Source organism: Natator depressus, chromosome 25, assembly GCF_965152275.1.
Source record: "Natator depressus isolate rNatDep1 chromosome 25, rNatDep2.hap1, whole genome shotgun sequence".
Lineage (NCBI taxonomy): Eukaryota > Metazoa > Chordata > Testudines > Cheloniidae > Natator > Natator depressus.
In genome coordinates this window covers 4,532,143-4,550,179 of record NC_134258.1, presented here as the reverse complement: position 1 = coordinate 4,550,179, position 18,037 = coordinate 4,532,143, and the positions used below count along the sequence as shown (strand labels likewise).

At 46.5% G+C, this 18,037-nt stretch overlaps 1 protein-coding gene across 3 annotated transcripts in view; it reads left to right on the top strand.

Annotated features, from left to right (window-relative positions):
• The first annotated feature begins 293 nt into the window (after positions 1-293).
• Positions 294-18,037, top strand: part of MBD3 (methyl-CpG binding domain protein 3) — a 36,247-nt gene continuing 18,503 nt past the window's right edge. Inside the window, exons 1-3 of one of the 3 annotated variants that reach the window (XM_074939303.1) lie at positions 294-424; positions 15,731-15,890; positions 16,186-16,323. In XM_074939303.1, coding sequence (XP_074795404.1) covers positions 369-424; positions 15,731-15,890; positions 16,186-16,323 — 354 coding nt within the window. In that variant the 5' untranslated portion in view covers positions 294-368. Of the gene's footprint in view, positions 425-1,182; positions 1,558-15,730; positions 15,891-16,185; positions 16,324-18,037 lie in introns of those variants that run through there. The other 2 variants (XM_074939302.1, XM_074939304.1) reach the window with 2 other exon arrangements.

Sequence of the window (18,037 nt, the reverse complement as noted above, 5' to 3'; positions counted from 1 at the left end):
TGGGCAGAGGCGATGGGTCCTCGGGAGAGACACCCACACACCTACAGGCGGAGGCGACGGGTCCCCTGCCGAGATGCCCACCCGTCCCCGGGCAGCGGCGACGGGCCCCCGGGTGCGACACCCACCCATCACCGGCTCCCCGCGGGCCTCAGCCCAGTCCCCCTGGGGCCGCCTGTTCGGGGCCCCCGCGTGGGGCGGGCGCGCCCAGGGCCGGGCCCGCAGGGGGCAGCGAGCCGGGCGCGGCGCGGCGCGGCGCGGGGCCGAGCCTGCAGGGGGCGCCAGCGGGCGGGGAGGAAGGGGCCCCTGCCCCCTGGCCGCGCGGGGAGCTGGGCTCGCCCTCACTCCGGCCAGGGGCGGGCGGAGGGAAGATGCCCAGGGCGGATCTGCCGGGACACAGAGGCGGCCAGGGGCGGCCGGCTCTGGGGTAAGGGGGCGCGGGGCCGTGCTGCACCGGGGGGTCAGGGGTCAGTGGGGGGCGGATGTGGGGACCGTATGGGGCGGAGGTCCCGGGGGAGACTGGCGCTGGGGGATGACGGGGTGGGGGTCACTGAGGGAGGTGGGGGCCCTGCGGGGGGCACCGGGGGAGATGGGGTCGCTGCCGAGGCAGGGGGCCCTGTGGAGGGCTTTGGGTGGGGGCTATGTGAGGGGTAGGGGCTGACGTGTGGGTCACTGGTCTGTGGGGCTGGGGGAGGTCTGGGCCTCTCCCCCCCCCGCAGGTCACCCGCCCCCTCCTCTCAGGAGGGGACTATATAGCTGAACAGCGCGCGCTGCACGCGGTCTCTCTGGGCGGAGGGATACAGGGTGGTCTGTCTCCCCCTCCCCAGCTTGGCGCCGAGGGGGCGGAGCAACGGCCACCGCGCGCCGAGCTGTCGGGAGGGGGAGTAACGGCCGCCGCGCGCGCCGCTCAGGCAGGGGGTAGTAGCCCCAGCGACTCTCGGGGGGAGGGAAGGAGAGTGGAACAGCCGAGGCGAGACAGGAGCAGTGAGAGGTTGCGGCTCCGGTGGAGGGGGGAGCGAAAAGAGAGAGGAACAGCGACAGCCGCGTTCAGGAGGTGGCAGGGGGGCGGGGGGAGTAAGGGCCGCGGCGCCGCTTGGGGGTGGTGGTGAACAGAGAGCGGAACAGCTGCGTCTCGGTTGGTAGGGGGAGGAGGTAAGCACAGAAGAACAGCCTGTGGCGGAGGGGGCGACGCTGTGGTGAGCGGGAGACTGGAACAGCCACCAGAACCGTCACCTCTCGCGGGCGGGGGGCGGACCCAGCAGCCGGCGCCGTCGCGGCGGGGGAAGGAGTGAGTAGCCGAAGCAGGGAAGAGCCGGCGCTGCCCGCGGCGGGAGGAGTGCACGGCGGCCGGGAACAGCCGGTGGAACTAGCCTGGGAGCCGGCGGCGGCGGCTGCTCAGTGATCGCGGCGGAGCGAGGAGGGAGCGAGCGCAGGCCGAGCCCCGGCGGAGATGGAGCGGAAGAGGTGGGAGTGCTCAGCCCTCCCGCAGGGATGGAAAAGGGAAGAAGTGACCAGAAAGTCGGGGCTCTCAGCCGGCAAGAGTGATGTCTATTACTATAGGTGAATGTGCCATGGGGGGGCCATGGGGTGCCGGGGGCCGCCCGCCCTGCCGCAGCCATGCGTTACGCTAGGTGACTGTGCTATGGGGGCCGGGAGCTGCCTCCGATCTCTGTTGCAATAAGTGAAGGTACAGTAGGTGGTCTGGGGGGAACCCCTGCCCTGTCAGATGTCTCTTATATAGGTGCTGTTGGGCCTGAGGGGTACAGGGAGCCTGTCCTCTCTGGTCCACCAATATTTATTACTATAGGTGAATGTACTATTGGGGGGCTGGGGGGACCATGGGGTGGGAAGCATCTGCCCTACCCAGCGATGTCTGTCACTATAAGTCAGCGTGCGGTGGGGTTGGGCACCCACCCTACCACATTGTTATAGGTAGCAGATGGCACATTCTTCTGTAGTAGTAGACACCAGTGTGGCTGGGTGAGCAGCCCCCCAATAGCCTCCTTCTGCACTGGTGTCTGTTACCTTAGGTGAATGTGCCTCAGGGGGCCATGGGGTCCAGAGTAATAGCTTGCTATAAATGCATGTGCTGTTAGAGCCCACTGAGTTGGGAGAGTAGGGGGAAGAAAGGCTGACCTACTAATGTCTGTCTCTGTAGGTAACTCTGCCGTGGAGGTGGATGTTGCAGGAAGAATATGGGACCTTAAGGCAATGCTGATAGTGTTATCAGTTGCTATATGTGAATATGCTGTAGAGTGGTTGCAGGGTGAGCCATTGTGTCCGGGGAGGGGCTACCTGCCCTGTCACAGTGATACCTATTTCTGTAGGCAAGCCTGTTATGAGATCGGGGGCAGCGGGTGGTCAGGAATCATTTGCCCTGCTTCTGTGATGTCTGTTACTAAAGATGAATGTGCTGTAGAGTCCTGGGGGGAGGCCTCAACCTGCTATGTTAGCATGAAATCTGTTACCATCAGTGACTGTGCTGTTGGGGGAAGCATGTGGTATGGATGAGCTGCCCACTTTGCCAGAATCATGTATATTAATGTAGTTGTATGTGTTACATTTCTGTAGGTGGGACATAGTGCCCACAGGGAATTCACAAGGGGCAGTACCACTGCACCCAGGACCTGCCAAACCTGCCATGATGATGATATCTTATAGTTGAAGTAGAATAGCTGTGGGGGACAGGGAGGGTGTTGAGCAGAGGAGTGCAGCATGAGTTCACCTATTGCACTGAGCTGGCAGATAGGGATTTTGACCCTGAAGAGTAAAGAGATGTACACCGTCAACTTCTGCAAAATCATAGGTTTCAGTTCTAAAATCTAACAGTTATGGCTATGAAGAGACCTTTCAGACTTGGACTGAGTATAAATCAATGCAATGTCATCTTCCTGAGTATATAGATTGGATGCATAGAAGGGCTGACATTTTCAATGAAGTGAGCTGTAGCTCACGAAAGCTTATGCTCAAATAAATTTGTTAGTCTCTAAGGTGCCACAAGTACTCTTTTTTTTTTTTTTTTTTTTTTTTTTTTTTGTGAATACAGACGAACATGGCTGCTTCTCTGAAGCCCTTCTATTGTTGCTCATAGTTTCTGCAGGAGAAAGAAAAGACCTCTTTTTAGCAGTTTGAGTCCGCTGCTCAAAATGTGTGAGATATACCTACTAGTTCAGGAGCCTGAGGGCTGGGCCTACAAAATTAAGGGCACCTTCCATTTGTCTACAGTGAATTTTCCAGATATGTCAATTTGCAAAAGATAGAAGGTATAATACAGCTTTTATGCAATAACTAAACTTTTAGTTACTGTTGCATTCTGCATTACTAAGACCAGGTCTATACTTCAAATTTAGGTCAACCCAGCTGTGTTTCTTAGGGTTGTGGAAAAAATCACACTGCTGACCTAACTCCCGGTGTAGACTTAGCTACTGCCTCTCAGAGAGTTGGATTAATTACAGCGATGGAAAAACCCCTTCCACCATTGTAGGAAGTATCTATATTATGGTGCTACAGCTGCAGCACTGTAGTGCCTATAGTGAGAGAGAGCCCTGGGGCTTGTCTGAAGAATTCTTCCTTTGACCTAGTGCTGCATACATGGGGGCTTAGGTCCGCTTAACTCTGTTGCTCAGGGGTGTGGATTTTTCACAGCTGTTGGCTTGAGCAACATAAGAATGGCCATACTAGGTTAGACCAATGGTCCATCCAGCCCAGTATCCTGTTTTCCAACAGTGGGCAATGCCTGGTACTTCAGAGGGAATGAACAGAACAGACAGTCATCAAATGACCCATCCCCTGTCATCCACTCACAGCTTCTGGCAAACAGAGGCTAGGGACATTCAGAGCATGACGTTGCATCACTGCCTATCCTGGCTAATAGTCATTGGTCCTGGCTAATAGTCAGTTCCTGCAGGAACTTACCTAGTTCTTTTTTGAACTCTGTTCTAGTTTTAGCCTTCACGACATCCCCTCACAAAGAGTTCCACAGGTTGACCCTGCAGTGTGTGAAGAAGTACTTTCTTTTGTTAATTTCATTGGTTGACTCCTAGTTCTTGTGTGTTGTGAAGGAGTAAATAACATTTCCATATTCACTTTCTCCACAAGATTTTATAGACCTCTATCATATTCCCCCTTAGTCGTCCCTTTTCCAGCCTGAAAAGTCCCAGGCTTTTTAATTTCTTTTCATGTAGAAGCTGATCCATAATCTTAATCAATTTTGTTGCCTTCTCTGTACCTTTTCCAATTCCAGTATGTCTTTTTTGAGATGGGGTGACCAGATCTGCATGCAGTGTACAAGATGTGGGCATATCATGGATTTATATAGAGGCATTATGATATTTTCTGTCTTAATATCTACCCCTTTCCTGATGGTTTCTAACATTCCGTTAGCTTTTTTGACTGCCACTGTAAATTGAGTAGCTGGGTCAATATTCATTTTCTAATGTAGACCAGCCCACAGTGTGGAAAAAATACTCATGTCACTTTTAACACCTCTGCATTTTTTGACATTTGTTTAGCTGACCATTTGTGTGTTCAGTTACATATTGTATATGTATAATTCCAGTAATTTGTTCATGGAAGTTAGATATTGTGCACCAAAATGATTGGAATACAAGCCCTTTGTGCCATCATTAGACTTAAGAATTAACACTCATCTGAGTTGAATGGTGGTGGCAGTTAGTACTTCTCTGAAGTGCTCTTCAGGATAAGAGGATTGTACAGTAGTTCTGTGTTTGGAAGGTTTTCTCTGTAATTACAAGTTAGAAATTAACTCTTTATGTAAAAGTTTCCCTTTTGCGGAGAGTGAATGTGTTTGTATAGGGAGAGAGGGGGGCATTCCACTGTCCAGGGTCTGCCTGCGATTGGGTGTCTGACATTACTAGTCAGAGTCTGGTTGGAGATTAGGCTCTCCCCTAAGCATGGTTCATGGATGGAATTCTAGCAGCAACCTCCCACTTCCCAGCAGCTGGTTGTGTGGGGGCTGGGTTTCTCACCAGGGTGTGGCTTGTGACAGAGTAGTGACTTCAGAACTAAAAACTGAGAGAGCAGCTGTGTCCGCTTTTGTAAGAGCTGTTTTTGGGCCTAAATGGAGCAGAATAATATTGAGGGCAGGGAATGGTTCACCTGCAAATGGTTTCAGGCACTGCCTGAAATTATAAAAGTCTCACTTTGGAGAGAGAGTGATCAGTTCTCTCATGAGAGAGATTCCTCAGAAGCATTTTCTTTTAGGAGTTTTGTCTAGAAAGGCATTCCCCAAACAACTCTGTATCAGTCAACCCCATAACATTCATTTATTTGTGAGTTTCTTGCCCCCACAGTGCATCAACCAACATACATAAAAAATCAACCCAATCTGGGAGGGAATATAGTTTTGGTAAAATTCTTCTGAGAAATACCTCTCTAGGTAAAACTGCTGGTAGCCCTTCGCTCCCAAAGTGAGGCTCTTATAATGCCTCACGTGAACCATGCTTTCCAGTTATTCCGCTGTAAATGGGTCTCACAGGAGCTCTTATAAAAGTGGACTTGGCTTCTTTAGTTCACTACCCTGCTACAGGTCTGTCCCTCATCTTTTTTTATTTATCTGTAGGCTAATGGGTGTATGGTAACTTGTTAAAGTCTGGGTGAATGTGCCCTATGGGTTATTTGAGTGCAGGGGGTTCAAGCTACATGAAGTCATTGGTCAGAATGAGGCCTATTACTAAGGAGCAGGGAGCACCACTGCCTGGATCTGCTGGCAAGAGTGTGTTAACAGTTTTACGATATGCGACTGTAGGAGCTTGGCCATATAGGGGGCGCCAGTGCACTGAGCAGAAGAGAAATGCCATAGTATGGGAGTTGAGCTAGGAGTAGAGTGCTGAGTAGGAATACTGAACTGAGCTAGGAGCAGTGTGCAGTTAAAGAGGGGAAACCCGAGGGAGCATTAGGCACGTGAGGAATTGTAGAAGAGGCAGGTGGGGGACACGTAACCGTTGTACCCAGTTGTCTTTGTAGCCGGTGGTGATATTTATTACTGTAGTCGAATGTGGTGTTAGGGACAGGGGAAGCTGGAGAATTGGGGTCACCCAGTACCCACTGCAATTTATGGGTCATGTTGTCCAAATGAAATATGCCTTCAGAGGTGGGGTGTGCTGGAAGGCAGAGATATAGAGGAGTACTTAGCAGCCACTTCAGCTAGCAAGAGTGATGCCTACTACAAGGGATGACAGGTTTCAGAGTAACAGCCGTGTTAGTCTGTATTCGCAAAAAGAAAAGGAGTACTTGTGGCACCTTAGAGACTAACCAATTTATTTGAGCATGAGCTTTCGTGAACTACAGCTCACTTCATCGGATGCATCTGATGAAGTGAGCTGTAGCTCACGAAAGCTCATGCTCAGATAAATTGGTTAGTCTCTAAGGTGCCACAAGTACTCCTTTTCTTTTTACTAGGGATGAATGTGCTAGGGAGGTGGCATGGGGGCATACAACACCTGTTCTGGTGAGCTGAGTGCTCAGAACGTTGTGTTCACAGACATACAACTGCTGCAAGAGAAAACAACTTTGATTGTATTACTAAAGAACTTGAATGCACAGTCTGAGGATGACAAGTTGTAATGCAGCAAGTGCAAGAGGAGGAAAGAAGCATTTTATGTACTGTAACAAGTGCGGTGTGTAAAAAAATTTTTTATGGCTTTCTGTTTCTCAGATGGGGTGGGGGAGGTTGAGGCTTTAGACAGCTGCATGTGGTCACAGTTTGCACCCAGGTTCCTGTCTCCCATTTCCTTAAAAGTAGGCAAGATCTGGTTGTTGTTTTTTTTTTCTCCTCCCCCCTCTGTCCTTTGCATTTCAATCAAGTTCTGTGAATCTCTGTTTGGTACTGTATATGCTTAAAGGGGAAAGGAGGAGGGGAGGAAACTTGCTTAACAGGAGAGGTGGAAGGGAATGGGAATGAGTTTGAGCTTGCAGTCAGTTCTCTTCTTAAGAATGTAATGAGAATGAAACAAAGGATGAGCTGCACATATAGAGCAGGCACCTGGCAGTTGCTGACCCTTGAATAGGCTGTGATGCATTCATTGTAATCTGCACCCAGAAAGTCTGTGAATAGCTAATGAGACTTTCTGTTTCTGGGAAAATGCTTCCCTTTTTCTGTTTTTGTTAGTGCTGAGGCAAGCCATGAAAGCAGATAATGTGATATACCTTTTGATGGTCAAGCATAAAAAATCATTTGTCCCTTTGCAATTCCTTTCTTTTTAGTAGTTAGTAAAGTGCCAAGAAGCCCATCTACAAATTAATTATCACGGTGATATAGCAAGTTGCTTGCTGATAGTGTAACTTTTTCAGGAAGAGATATTTCCAAATTTCTAAAACTTCATATCAAAACGTGTATAATTGTTGCCCCTTTGTTTGGGATGCTTCCAATTCGTTTAGTTTCAAAAACATTAATGCTTGGCGAATCTTGAAATTTTTGGTGAGCTGCAAAGCGGGGAGGGGAAAACTATGGAATTTATAAAGAAAAAAATTTGTGTGTCTTCAAAGCAGCCAAAAAAAGGCATAAACACAGAATTACCACTCCTGAGTCTCATGCCTCCAGAGCAAGTCAAGTGGAAAACTCCACTAGTGCTTAGGTTTTTTTGACCCTCTGAGGTACCTGTAGGCTGTCTCAAGGGCTGTGTCCTACTGAGCATGCTCCAGCTACAACAATCTCTGAGGCCCCAGAACCCTCCACCAGTTACTTTCTGATTGTGGTTAGTGAATGAGCTTCTCACTGGCTTCTAACTGTTACAGCGTTGGCTCTGATCTTTCAGTGCTCTTCAAGCAAGACACTAGGTACAGTATCCCTTTTTTGTTTTCAAGGCATATACTTAGAATAAAATAGTTTTTTTTCAGCACTTAGATGCCTTTTTAGCACTTTGGACCAAGCCCAATATCTTCACCTCTGGGGATTTGGTGAGAGGCATCTTCAGAACTGTAGTAGGATGCTTTTGTAGGCTACTTTCAGTTGTGAGTAGAAATTGCTTCACTGTTCAGGTTTCTACTTAGAATGAGTTAGAGCAGGTGTTAGGGATTGTGTCCTTGGCACAGGATATTGTTCAATACATCTGATGCATACTTGATTCTTTGGAGTCTCAGCCAGCCCCATAATACATGCAGTCAGCTCTCTGGCTAACTTTGGTATTTTTGTTCCTCTCATGTCTCGCATCTCTCTAGCAGTAGCTTCTGATGGATAACACCAAATGAAGTGGCAGGTTCCAGCGCAGGTGGTGCCAATTAGTGCCCCAGCTAAAAGTTCAGATGAGAGACTGTCAAGGTCTATTCTGGCTGGTGCAGGCACAAAGTCTAATTTCAAACAGTACAAGGCCTTCAGTGCTAAAATCTGTTATGGAACACCCCTTTGTAAGACGGGAAGATTACTTTTTCAGACATTCTCAGCCTTTACTCTTCAAGCATGTTGGGATCAAGAAAACAAGCTGAAACTCCTTCCAGAGAAGTCAGTGTGCCTGCAAGCAAGACCACTGGATCTGAGTCTTTTGGTTCAAACTGGGCCTTCTGTAAGATTTGTGATATCTTTGGCTTGTGAACACTTGCCCCTATTGCTGAGAGCTCTGATAAAAGCAGGGGGTTATGCTGCTGACTCTTCCATCTTTATTTTGGAGACTGGCAGGCAGGAGAAAAAAAGACTGGCTTATTTTCAATCTCATCAGTCAGATCCTTAAGATGGTAAGAGACACAGAGAGAGGAATTCAGGGTGGCTGACATTAGATTTCATGAGGATATTTCACTTAAATTGCCTTGATTCTACCTGTGCTCGACACCAGAAGGGATGTTCACTATTCTGACATGGTCTTTCTTCAGTGTTTTCTTGCTTTGCATCTCACAATTGAGAGCATTTGGATTCATGGGGCGAATGACTCTGCTTCCCCTGCCAGAGATTCTCCACAGGTTGAGTATTATCTGTTTTGACTTCACTGATGACAGCAAAGACTCTGTTCCAAGAGTTTTTGGGGTCAGCCTTGTTCCATCTGGACTGGGACAAAGGACACCCCTTTTATTCTTGTTTTCATAAGTCTTTTGTGAGACTTCTAGACTGGTCATATTGGCTTTCTCACTCATGCTGGCCCTAGCTTTCCAGGATTTTCAGGGGATAGATCTGTTTATTCCATCTTGTTCTCTGTGGGATCTCTTTTTACTCATTGCCTTTTCTAGAGTCTGTGGGCTTTGACTAGTTCAGGGGTGGACAAATGTTTTGGCCTGAGGGCCACATCAGGGCTCTGAAACTATATGGAGGGCCGGGTAGGGAAGGCTGTGCCTCCCCAAACAGCCTGGCCTCCGCCCTCTCCCACTTCTCACCCCCTGACTGCCCCCTTCAGAACTCCTGACCCATCCAACTCCCCCCCTCCCCCCAGCTCCTTGTCCCCTGACCGCTCACTCCCAGGACCCCACGCCTATCCAACCGCCTCCTGCTCTCTGTCCCCTGACTGCCCCCCCAGGACTTTCTGCCCCTTATCCAACGCCTCCGCTCCCTGCCCCCTTACCATGCCACTCAGAGCACCAGGACTGGCAGCCGCACCGCCCCGCTGGAGCCAGCTGCACCGCTGCGCATTCTAGAGCACTGGGGCAGTCCGGTGGCTCTTGCAGCCGCACTGCCCGGCAGGAGTTTGCAGTCCCGCCACCCAGAGTGCTGGCAGCATGGAGAGCTGAGGCTGCGGGGGAGGGGGAACAGCAGGGGAGGGGCCGGGGGCTAGCCTCCCCGGCCAGGAGCTCAAGGGCTGAGCAGGAGGGTCCCACGGGCCAGATGTTTGCGCACCTCTGGACTAGTTGATCTGTTGTTGCTCATGACTGAGGTTTATTTCTTCAGCTCCTTCTTCCTTGCACCATTTAAGGGAGTTAATTTCTCCACTGAGAAGGGGTTTTTTCCATTTTGGTTGCCCTGAAAGAAGACCCTTGAGAGGATGATTTTGATAAATAGAAGGTGTCTTTCCAATATGAAGATGACTCCGCTTAGAGATCATTTTACTCCTGCATTGCTGGATTCCTACATCATTTGATCCTGACAAATATAGATTTTCAAGAGATGCTTAGCCATTTAGTAGAAACCTTGGAGATCCCAAATTCTGTTAGTTAAAATCTCAAATTAGCAAAAAAGTTTGAGCCTTTTTGACAGTTTATAGTTGAGACAAAAAAAGTAATAATGTTAGTGATTAAAAAAAAAAAACTTAAGGTTTGTGATTTAGACCATCTTCTGTTCCTCCTAGAATTAGAAAAACAGATAACTTGCTGTATGTCTCAAGTGGATTTATGAGTCTTTGCCGCCTCCATTACTGGACTCTTAGTTTCTGTAGCATCCACCAGCTATAAGTCAGCATAGTATCTAAGGTAGGTAGCTTTGGGATTAAGAATTACCATGCTCTCCTAACAGACTTTTTTTTTAATATGGGTCAAACTGTCATCAATTGCCAACTAGTCCAATTGATTTCTTCTCGGGACTATGACTCTTTGCGTGCTGTATTACAGATAATAGCTTCAGTTACCATTTGTTGGCATGCCTGGCTTAAAATATTTTGCTAGTTGCATTGGAAAAAAGATTGGAGATTTTGCATCATATTGGGTAATGGATGATCTCTGGGTATAGTGGCATTATGCAATTAGAAGTGGACTTCCAAACTTCTTGCCTATATGATAGCTGCGTTCATGGTTGCTATCTTGAGAAGGGAAGTCTATGGAAAGGAACTCCACACTTACAAAGCTTGATGTCTCCATGAAGAGTAGATGCAAATGAGTGTTCTGAAGATGAGAATGGTCATGTACACGTGCAGGACTTTCAGAGATATGGGATTCCAAAAGATGGTCTTGGTAACTTGAGTCAGCTTGTTCCACAAAAATAAGGAGGCACTGGGTCATGACAGATATGGAAGTGTGAGGTTCTGTTCCTGTTCCACAAGATATTCATATTCTACTTGGTAGGGAAAGAGAACATGATCATAGATTGAATAAGTCTGTTACAGATCCTCCTGAATAGATGAGAGAGCAGCAGACCTGAACTTCATACATTCAGGGGCACCAGAGGTAGGTAGCTGTCTTCACACACTGCTGAACAAGAAGCTACCTGTTTTCATACCACTAGGAAAAGGGGTGTTAACCAGAATGGTTTCTCAATCAATGGATTGTGCCTTTTCACCAGTCTGTCTCGTGGAAATGGTCCTGACAAAGTTCAAGGGACTAAAGTTTGATGCTCCTAATAGTCCCAGACAGGATGGCTTTCAACCCCGGATTCTGCAGAAATTGGTGCTAGTCATGTTCATCAACTGTCAACTGAGTGTTTCATCTGGACAGACTGTCAGTGCGTAGTCTATGGGACATGAGAAAGTCAAGTATGCTCATCAGTGCCTTGGAGTCTTGTGCACTGCGTCTAGCACTCAAGGCCATTCTTCTTCTTGTAGTGGTTCAATTTCAAATGGACAAAAGTGCCTCAGGTTCTCCAGGAAAGCTGGGGTGTCATCTGATACAAAGGGAATTGTATAACCTCCACTGAAACCTGTTCTGCAAATGCCAACTTAGATTTTAGTGAAAGTGGAATAATTCCAGAAATAACAGAAGAACGTGAAGAACTTTCAAGCGCTGAAGGTTTGGTCCAAATAGATCCAGGATTGAGTATACTGCCAGGCTATGAGAGAAGATAAGCTTGATACCTGGATACTATGACTGAGAGATTTGTTTCTAGCACTGCTGATCTTTTTATTTAATAGAAATATGTGCATGAAAAAGTTACCTGGCCTTTATAAACTGTAAATGTGCATGCTAGCATATTAGCTTTGTTGCATTGAGTCTGAGCAATGTGGGGTTTGGATGATACTAGGCATGTAAATGGGCTGAAGATGTAAATTTCCCATATATGAGCCATAGTATGCAGTTGGTGACTCCGTATGTGGGATTGTCCTCCACCTGGCTAGAGGGGTGTCATAAATATAAAGGGAAGGGTAAACACCTTTAAATCCCTCCTGGCCAGAGGAAAAACCCTTTCGCCTGTAAAGGGTTAAGAAGCTGGGATAACCTTGCTGGCACCTGACCAAAGTGACTAATGAGGAGACAAGATACTTTCAAAGATGGAGGAGGGGAGAAACAAAGGTTCTCTCGGTCTGTGTGTTGCTTTTGTCGGGACCAGAGCAGGAATACAGGTCAGAACTTGTCAAAGTTCCTTCCCCACTCTGAACTCTAGGGTACAGATGTGGGGACCTACATGAAAAACCCCCTAAACTTATTTTTACCAGCTTAGGTTAAAACTTCCCAAGGTACAAACTATTTTACCTTTTGCCCCTGGACTTTATTGCTGCCATCACCAAGCGTCTAACAAATATATAACAGGGAAAGAGCCATCTTGGAAACGTCTTTCCCCCCAAAATCCTCCCAAACCCTACACCCGCTTTCCTGGGGAAGGCTTGATAAAAATCCTCACCAATTTGCATAGGTGAACACAGACCCAAACCCTTGGATCTTAAGAACAATGAAAAAGCAATCAAGTTCTTAAAAGAAGAATTTTAATTGAAGAAAAAGTAAAAGAATCACCTCTGTAAAATCAGGATGGTAAATACCTTAAAGGATAATCGGATTCAAAACACAGAGAATCCCTCTAGGCAAAACCTTAAGTTGCAAAAAGACACAAAAACAGGAATATACATTCCATTCAGCACAACTTATTTTACCAGCCATTTAAACAAAACAGAATCTAATGCATATCTAACTAGATTGCTTATTAGCCCTTTACAGGAGTTCTGACCTGCATTCCTGCTCTGGTCCCAGCAAAAACAACCGAGAGAGCCTTTGTTTCTCCCCCCCCTCCAGCTTTGAAAGTATCTTGTCTCCTCATTGGTCATTTTGGTCAGGTGCCAGCGAGGTTATCCTAGCTTCTTAACCCTTTACAGGTGAAAGGGTTTTTCCTCTGGCCAGGAGGGATTTAAAGGTGTTTACCCTTCCCTTTATATTTATGACAAGGGGAAACTAAGGTTTTGATTGCTACTGATGATAAGGATGCTAGGGAATAAATGAGAGAAGTCTACTGAATGATGAGCTGTATGTATTTTTGTAATGGACAATGCTACATGGAAATGACTTTCTTTTGCAAACTTCTTGTTTCTCACAATTTCGCATTGGTATAGCTCTATTGACTTCAGTGGGTTTACTTCTGATTTTCACCATTGTAATTGAGGAGAATCCAGCCCATTATTTAGTAACTTATTACAACCATAAGTTTGTTTTATATAAAAAACAAGAAAGCAATTGGGCCAATGGATGCTCACTTGCTTGACTGTGGTCCATCACATAAAATCAGACATGTAAAAGTGCATCTTTAATGCAGTGTCTTTCAAAGTTTTGATTTGTTCTGTTGTTAATTAAAATGAAAGGGTTTTTTTACTTTGTTTCCGTTTACAGATTAACTACTTATTTTCTTGCCTCCTAACCTGTTGCATAATACCTTATTGTGAAGTTAAGAATCAAACTGAAATCAGAAGTTTATTATTTAAAACTGTGTCACAAAGAGGGGGAAAAAAGAAAGGTGCTGTGAAGATCATGCTGCTGTTCTAATATAACAGTCTCATGAGAACTGACGCTTGGAAGTCGACATACTTTTGCATGAACTAGTGGGTAATGAGTTGGGAGCAGAATGTTCAAGATCAGGTTTGGTCCTGGTATAATTTGGGTGCCTTCCATAAACCTGAATTGAATTTGGCCCTTGATGTGTAGAACAGGTTAACATGTTCTTCCCCTCTCTCTTCCACAGTAACTGTAAGAGGGAGAAGATTAGCCTACTAGGCCATAGGGTTTCTTCAGGTATGTTAGCAACAAGAAGAAAGTCAAGGAAAGTGTGGGCCCCTTACTGAATGAGGGAGGCAACCTAGTGACAGAGGATGTGGAAAAAGCTAATGTACTCAATGCTTTTTTGCCTCTGTCTTCACAAACAAGGTCAGCTCCCTTGGGCAGCACAGCATGGGGAGGAGGTGACCAGCCCTCTGTGGAGAAAGAAGTGGTTCGGGACTATTTAGAAAAGCTGGACGAGCACAAGTCCATGGGGCCGGATGTGCTGCATCCGAGAGTGCTAAAGGAGTTGGCGGATGTGATTGCAGAGCCATTGGCCATTATATTTGAAAACTCATGGCGATCGGGAGAGGTCCCGGACGACTGGAAAAAGGCTAATGTAATGCCCATCTTTAAAAAAGGGAAGGAGGAGGATCCTGGGAACTACAGGCTGGTCAGCCTCACCTCAGTCCCTGGAAAAATCATGGAGCATGTCCTCAAGGAATCAATTCTGAAGCACTTAGAGGAGAGGAAAGTGATTAGGAACAGTCAGCATGGATTCACCAAGGGCAAGTCATGCCTGGCTAATCTAATTGTCTTCTATGACGAGATAACTGGCTCTGTGGATGAGGGGAAAGCGGTGGACGTGTTGTTCCTTGACTTTAGCAAAGCTTTTGACACGGTCTCCCACAGTATTCTTGCCAGCAAGTTAAAGTAGTATGGGCTGGATGAATGGACTATAAGGTGGATAGAAAGTTGGCTAGATTGTCGGGCTCAACGGGTAGTGATCAATGGCTCCATGTCTAGTTGGCAGCCGGTATCAAGTGGAGTGCCCCAAGGGTCGGTCCTGGGGCCGGTTTTGTTCAATATCTTCATAACTGATCTGGAGGATGGTGTGGATTGCACCCTCAGCAAGTTTGCAGATGACACTAAACTGGGAGGAGAGGTAGATACGCTGGCGGGTAGGGATAGGCTACAGAGGGCCCTAGACAAATTAGAGGATTGGGCCAAAAGAAATCTGATGAGGTTCAATAAGGACAAGTGCAGAGTCCGTCACTTAGGACGGAAGAATCCCATGCACTGCTACAGACTAGGGACCGAATGGCTCGGCAGCAGTTCTGCGGAAAAGGACCTAGGGGTTACAGTGGACGAGAAGCTGGGTATGAGTCGACAATGTGCCCTTGTTGCCAAGAAGGCCAATGGCATTTTGGGCTGTATAAGTAGGGGCATTGCCAGCAGATCAAGGGACGTGATCGTTCCCCTCTATTTGACACTGGTGAGGCCTCATCTGGAGTATTGTGTCCAGTTTTGGGCCCCACACTACAAGAAGGATGTGGAAAAATTGGAAAGAGTCCAACAGAGGGCAACAAAAATGATTAGGGACTGGAACACATGACTTATGAGGAGAGGCTGAGGGAACTGGGATTGTTTAGTCTGCGGAAGAGAAGAATGAGGGGGGATTTGATAGCTGCTTTCACTAACCTGAAAGGGGGTTCCAAAGAGGATGGATCTAGACTGTTCTCAGTGGTAGCTGATGACAGAACAAGGAGTAATGGTCTCAAGTTGCAGTGGGGGAGGTTTAGGTTGGATATTAGGAAAAACTTTTTCACCAGGAGGGTGGTGAAACACTGGAATGCGTTACCTAGGGAGGTGGTGGAATCTCCTTCCTTAAATATTTTTAAGGTCAGGCTTGACAAAGCCCTCGCTGGGATGATTTAGTTGGGGATTGGTCCTGCTTTGAGCAGGGGGTTGGACTAGATGACCTCCTGAGGTTCCTTCAACCCACATATTCTATGATATCCATATAGAGTGAATGAGTGAGGAGGGGATTATTCTTGGATGCCCAGTATCCTCTTTTCCTGCCACAAAGGGAATAATAACCAAGCGCCTTTTTTTGGTAGTGAAACTAACATTGGTATCAGCCAGAGCCCAGGAAGTTTAATTTCTCTCTCTGTTCCCTCTGTATTTTTCTCAGCCCAAGTGGGAAGAAGTTCCGAAGCAAGCCTCAGCTGGCCCGTTACCTGGGGAGCTCCATGGACTTGAGCACTTTCGACTTTCGCACAGGCAAAATGCTGATGAGTAAGATGAATAAGAACAGGCAGAGGATGCGCTATGACTGTTCTAACCAAGCCAAAGTAAGAATAAGTTACAGTGGAAGGTTTCTTCTCTCCATCTCTTTGAGTTTTTGGTGTATTACTGTTGGTTTTGAGGTACTGTTTTGAGAACATCACACATGGATTTAGCCTTTGAATTAATGCTTGTATGTGGGAGTTGTATGAGACAGAAGTCATGATATCTGGGTATGAGACGTACTTGTAGGTAGATCTGGTCTAATTAAAACTGATTCACAAATATTTTCATTAATAAGAGTGTTGAGTTTGACTTTGCTGTGGCAAAAAATGTGTTTTTCTTTTTGTTTTGAATCTTTAGGGTAAACCTGACTTAAATACTGCACTCCCTGTCAGACAGACAGCCTCAATCTTCAAGCAGCCTGTCACTAAGATCACAAATCATCCCAGCAACAAAGTGAAGAGTGATCCCCAGAAAGCTGTGGACCAGCCCCGCCAGGTGAGGTTTGCAGTGTGGCAGCTACTTTCCCAGAGCTAAGAAAGCTTCATGCGTGTTAATCATTGAGGAGCATAAATATAACCCTCCTATATAACAGTGGGTAAATGTATACTGGCACTTTTTTTGTATTTGAAATGCTGGCAGGGACTTCGGTGTCATGGAATCTGTTACAAGTTGGTTACTTCCTAGCCCTGTTAAAAGCATTCCATTATATAGTGTAGACATGATTTTAACTGTGTTTTATAACTGGGCTGGAGCCTTTGTCAGATCTCTAGCTTCATCATGGTTAAAGTGGTCTGGTGGTCTGCCCTACATATTGGAACAATGTTCATAACCAGTTTTAGGGACAACTGTATTGTAATTAGATCCTGTGTCATGTATTTTATAGTATAGATAGGACCAAAATTCTGAAGGCTCACACTCTTCTAGTACAAAACCACTATCTGATGTCTGTTACACATGGCAGAAATTACAGCCACCTTTGCCTTCTTCCCCCTCTTGCGCCTCCCCCTCCCGCCCCCGCGCGCCTCCCTTAGTGACTTTGGTGTCTCAGGACCATTTAACTCCCCTAAGTTTAGAAATTCAGTCATCACCTAGAATACTTGGTCATCACCTGAATGCCAGTATTAACAGCCAAATCCAAGTCGTCGTTTCACTTACGATACAATGTATTTGCAAACTAGAGGAGACATACAAAGGAACTTAATCTCATCTAGCCGAGACTACAAAAAAGTGTGTGTAGAGGAGGGCATTATGTAGTTATAGAGGTGGGTACTGGTAAAATAAATCTTATTTGCTAGAAACAGTCTCTGTCAGGCAGTCTCATTTTGTTCCTGTTCCCTGGAATTGGCAGCCTGTCCCCTCAGCAGAGCTTCATTGAGTCCTTTGCTGTAGAAAGTCCATCTGTTTAGTTCTCTAGAAACTAGGTGTTCAGTGTCATTAGCAAGTTCAGACACTGCCAATTGTCAGTACACGTTACATACAACTCCAAAAGTGGGTATATTACACCATATGGCATTCAAAAGGGTAATCAATCAAAATTATTTATTTTTCAAATTTCCTTCTGCACAGTTGAGGAATTTCAAAATCTTTTCTATTCAACCTCATAAGTATCATCTTGAAGTAAGAATTATGATGCATTTAAAAGGAATTCTGCCCTCAGTGGGTGTTTTTAAATAAGATGATGGGTGTGCTTTCCATATCCACGCTGTTGACTCTAACAGTACTTACACTGGTCTGTTTCTTATCTACTTCATTTCTCTTTGCATTTTTATAAGAGCATTGTCCAGAAGACGCACAAAGGTGGTTTTGAGACTACCTGCATTTGTCCGATTTACTATCTCGTACCCAACTAAACATGAGTGCTGGTGCAAGCGCATTATCACTGTGGATCTTTCTGTTCATAGAATCATAGAATCATAGAATATCAGGGTTGGAAGGGACCCCAGAAGGTCATCTAGTCCAACCCCCTGCTCGAAGCAGGACCAATTCCCAGTTAAATCATCCCAGCCAGGGCTTTGTCAAGCCTGACCTTAAAAACCTCTAAGGAAGGAGATTCTACCACCTCCCTAGGTAACGCATTCCAGTGTTTCACCACCCTCTTAGTGAAAAAGTTTTTCGTAATATCCAATCTAAACCTCCCCCATTGCAACTTGAGACCATTACTCCTCGTTCTGTCATCTGCTACCATTGAGAACAGTCTAGAGCCATCCTC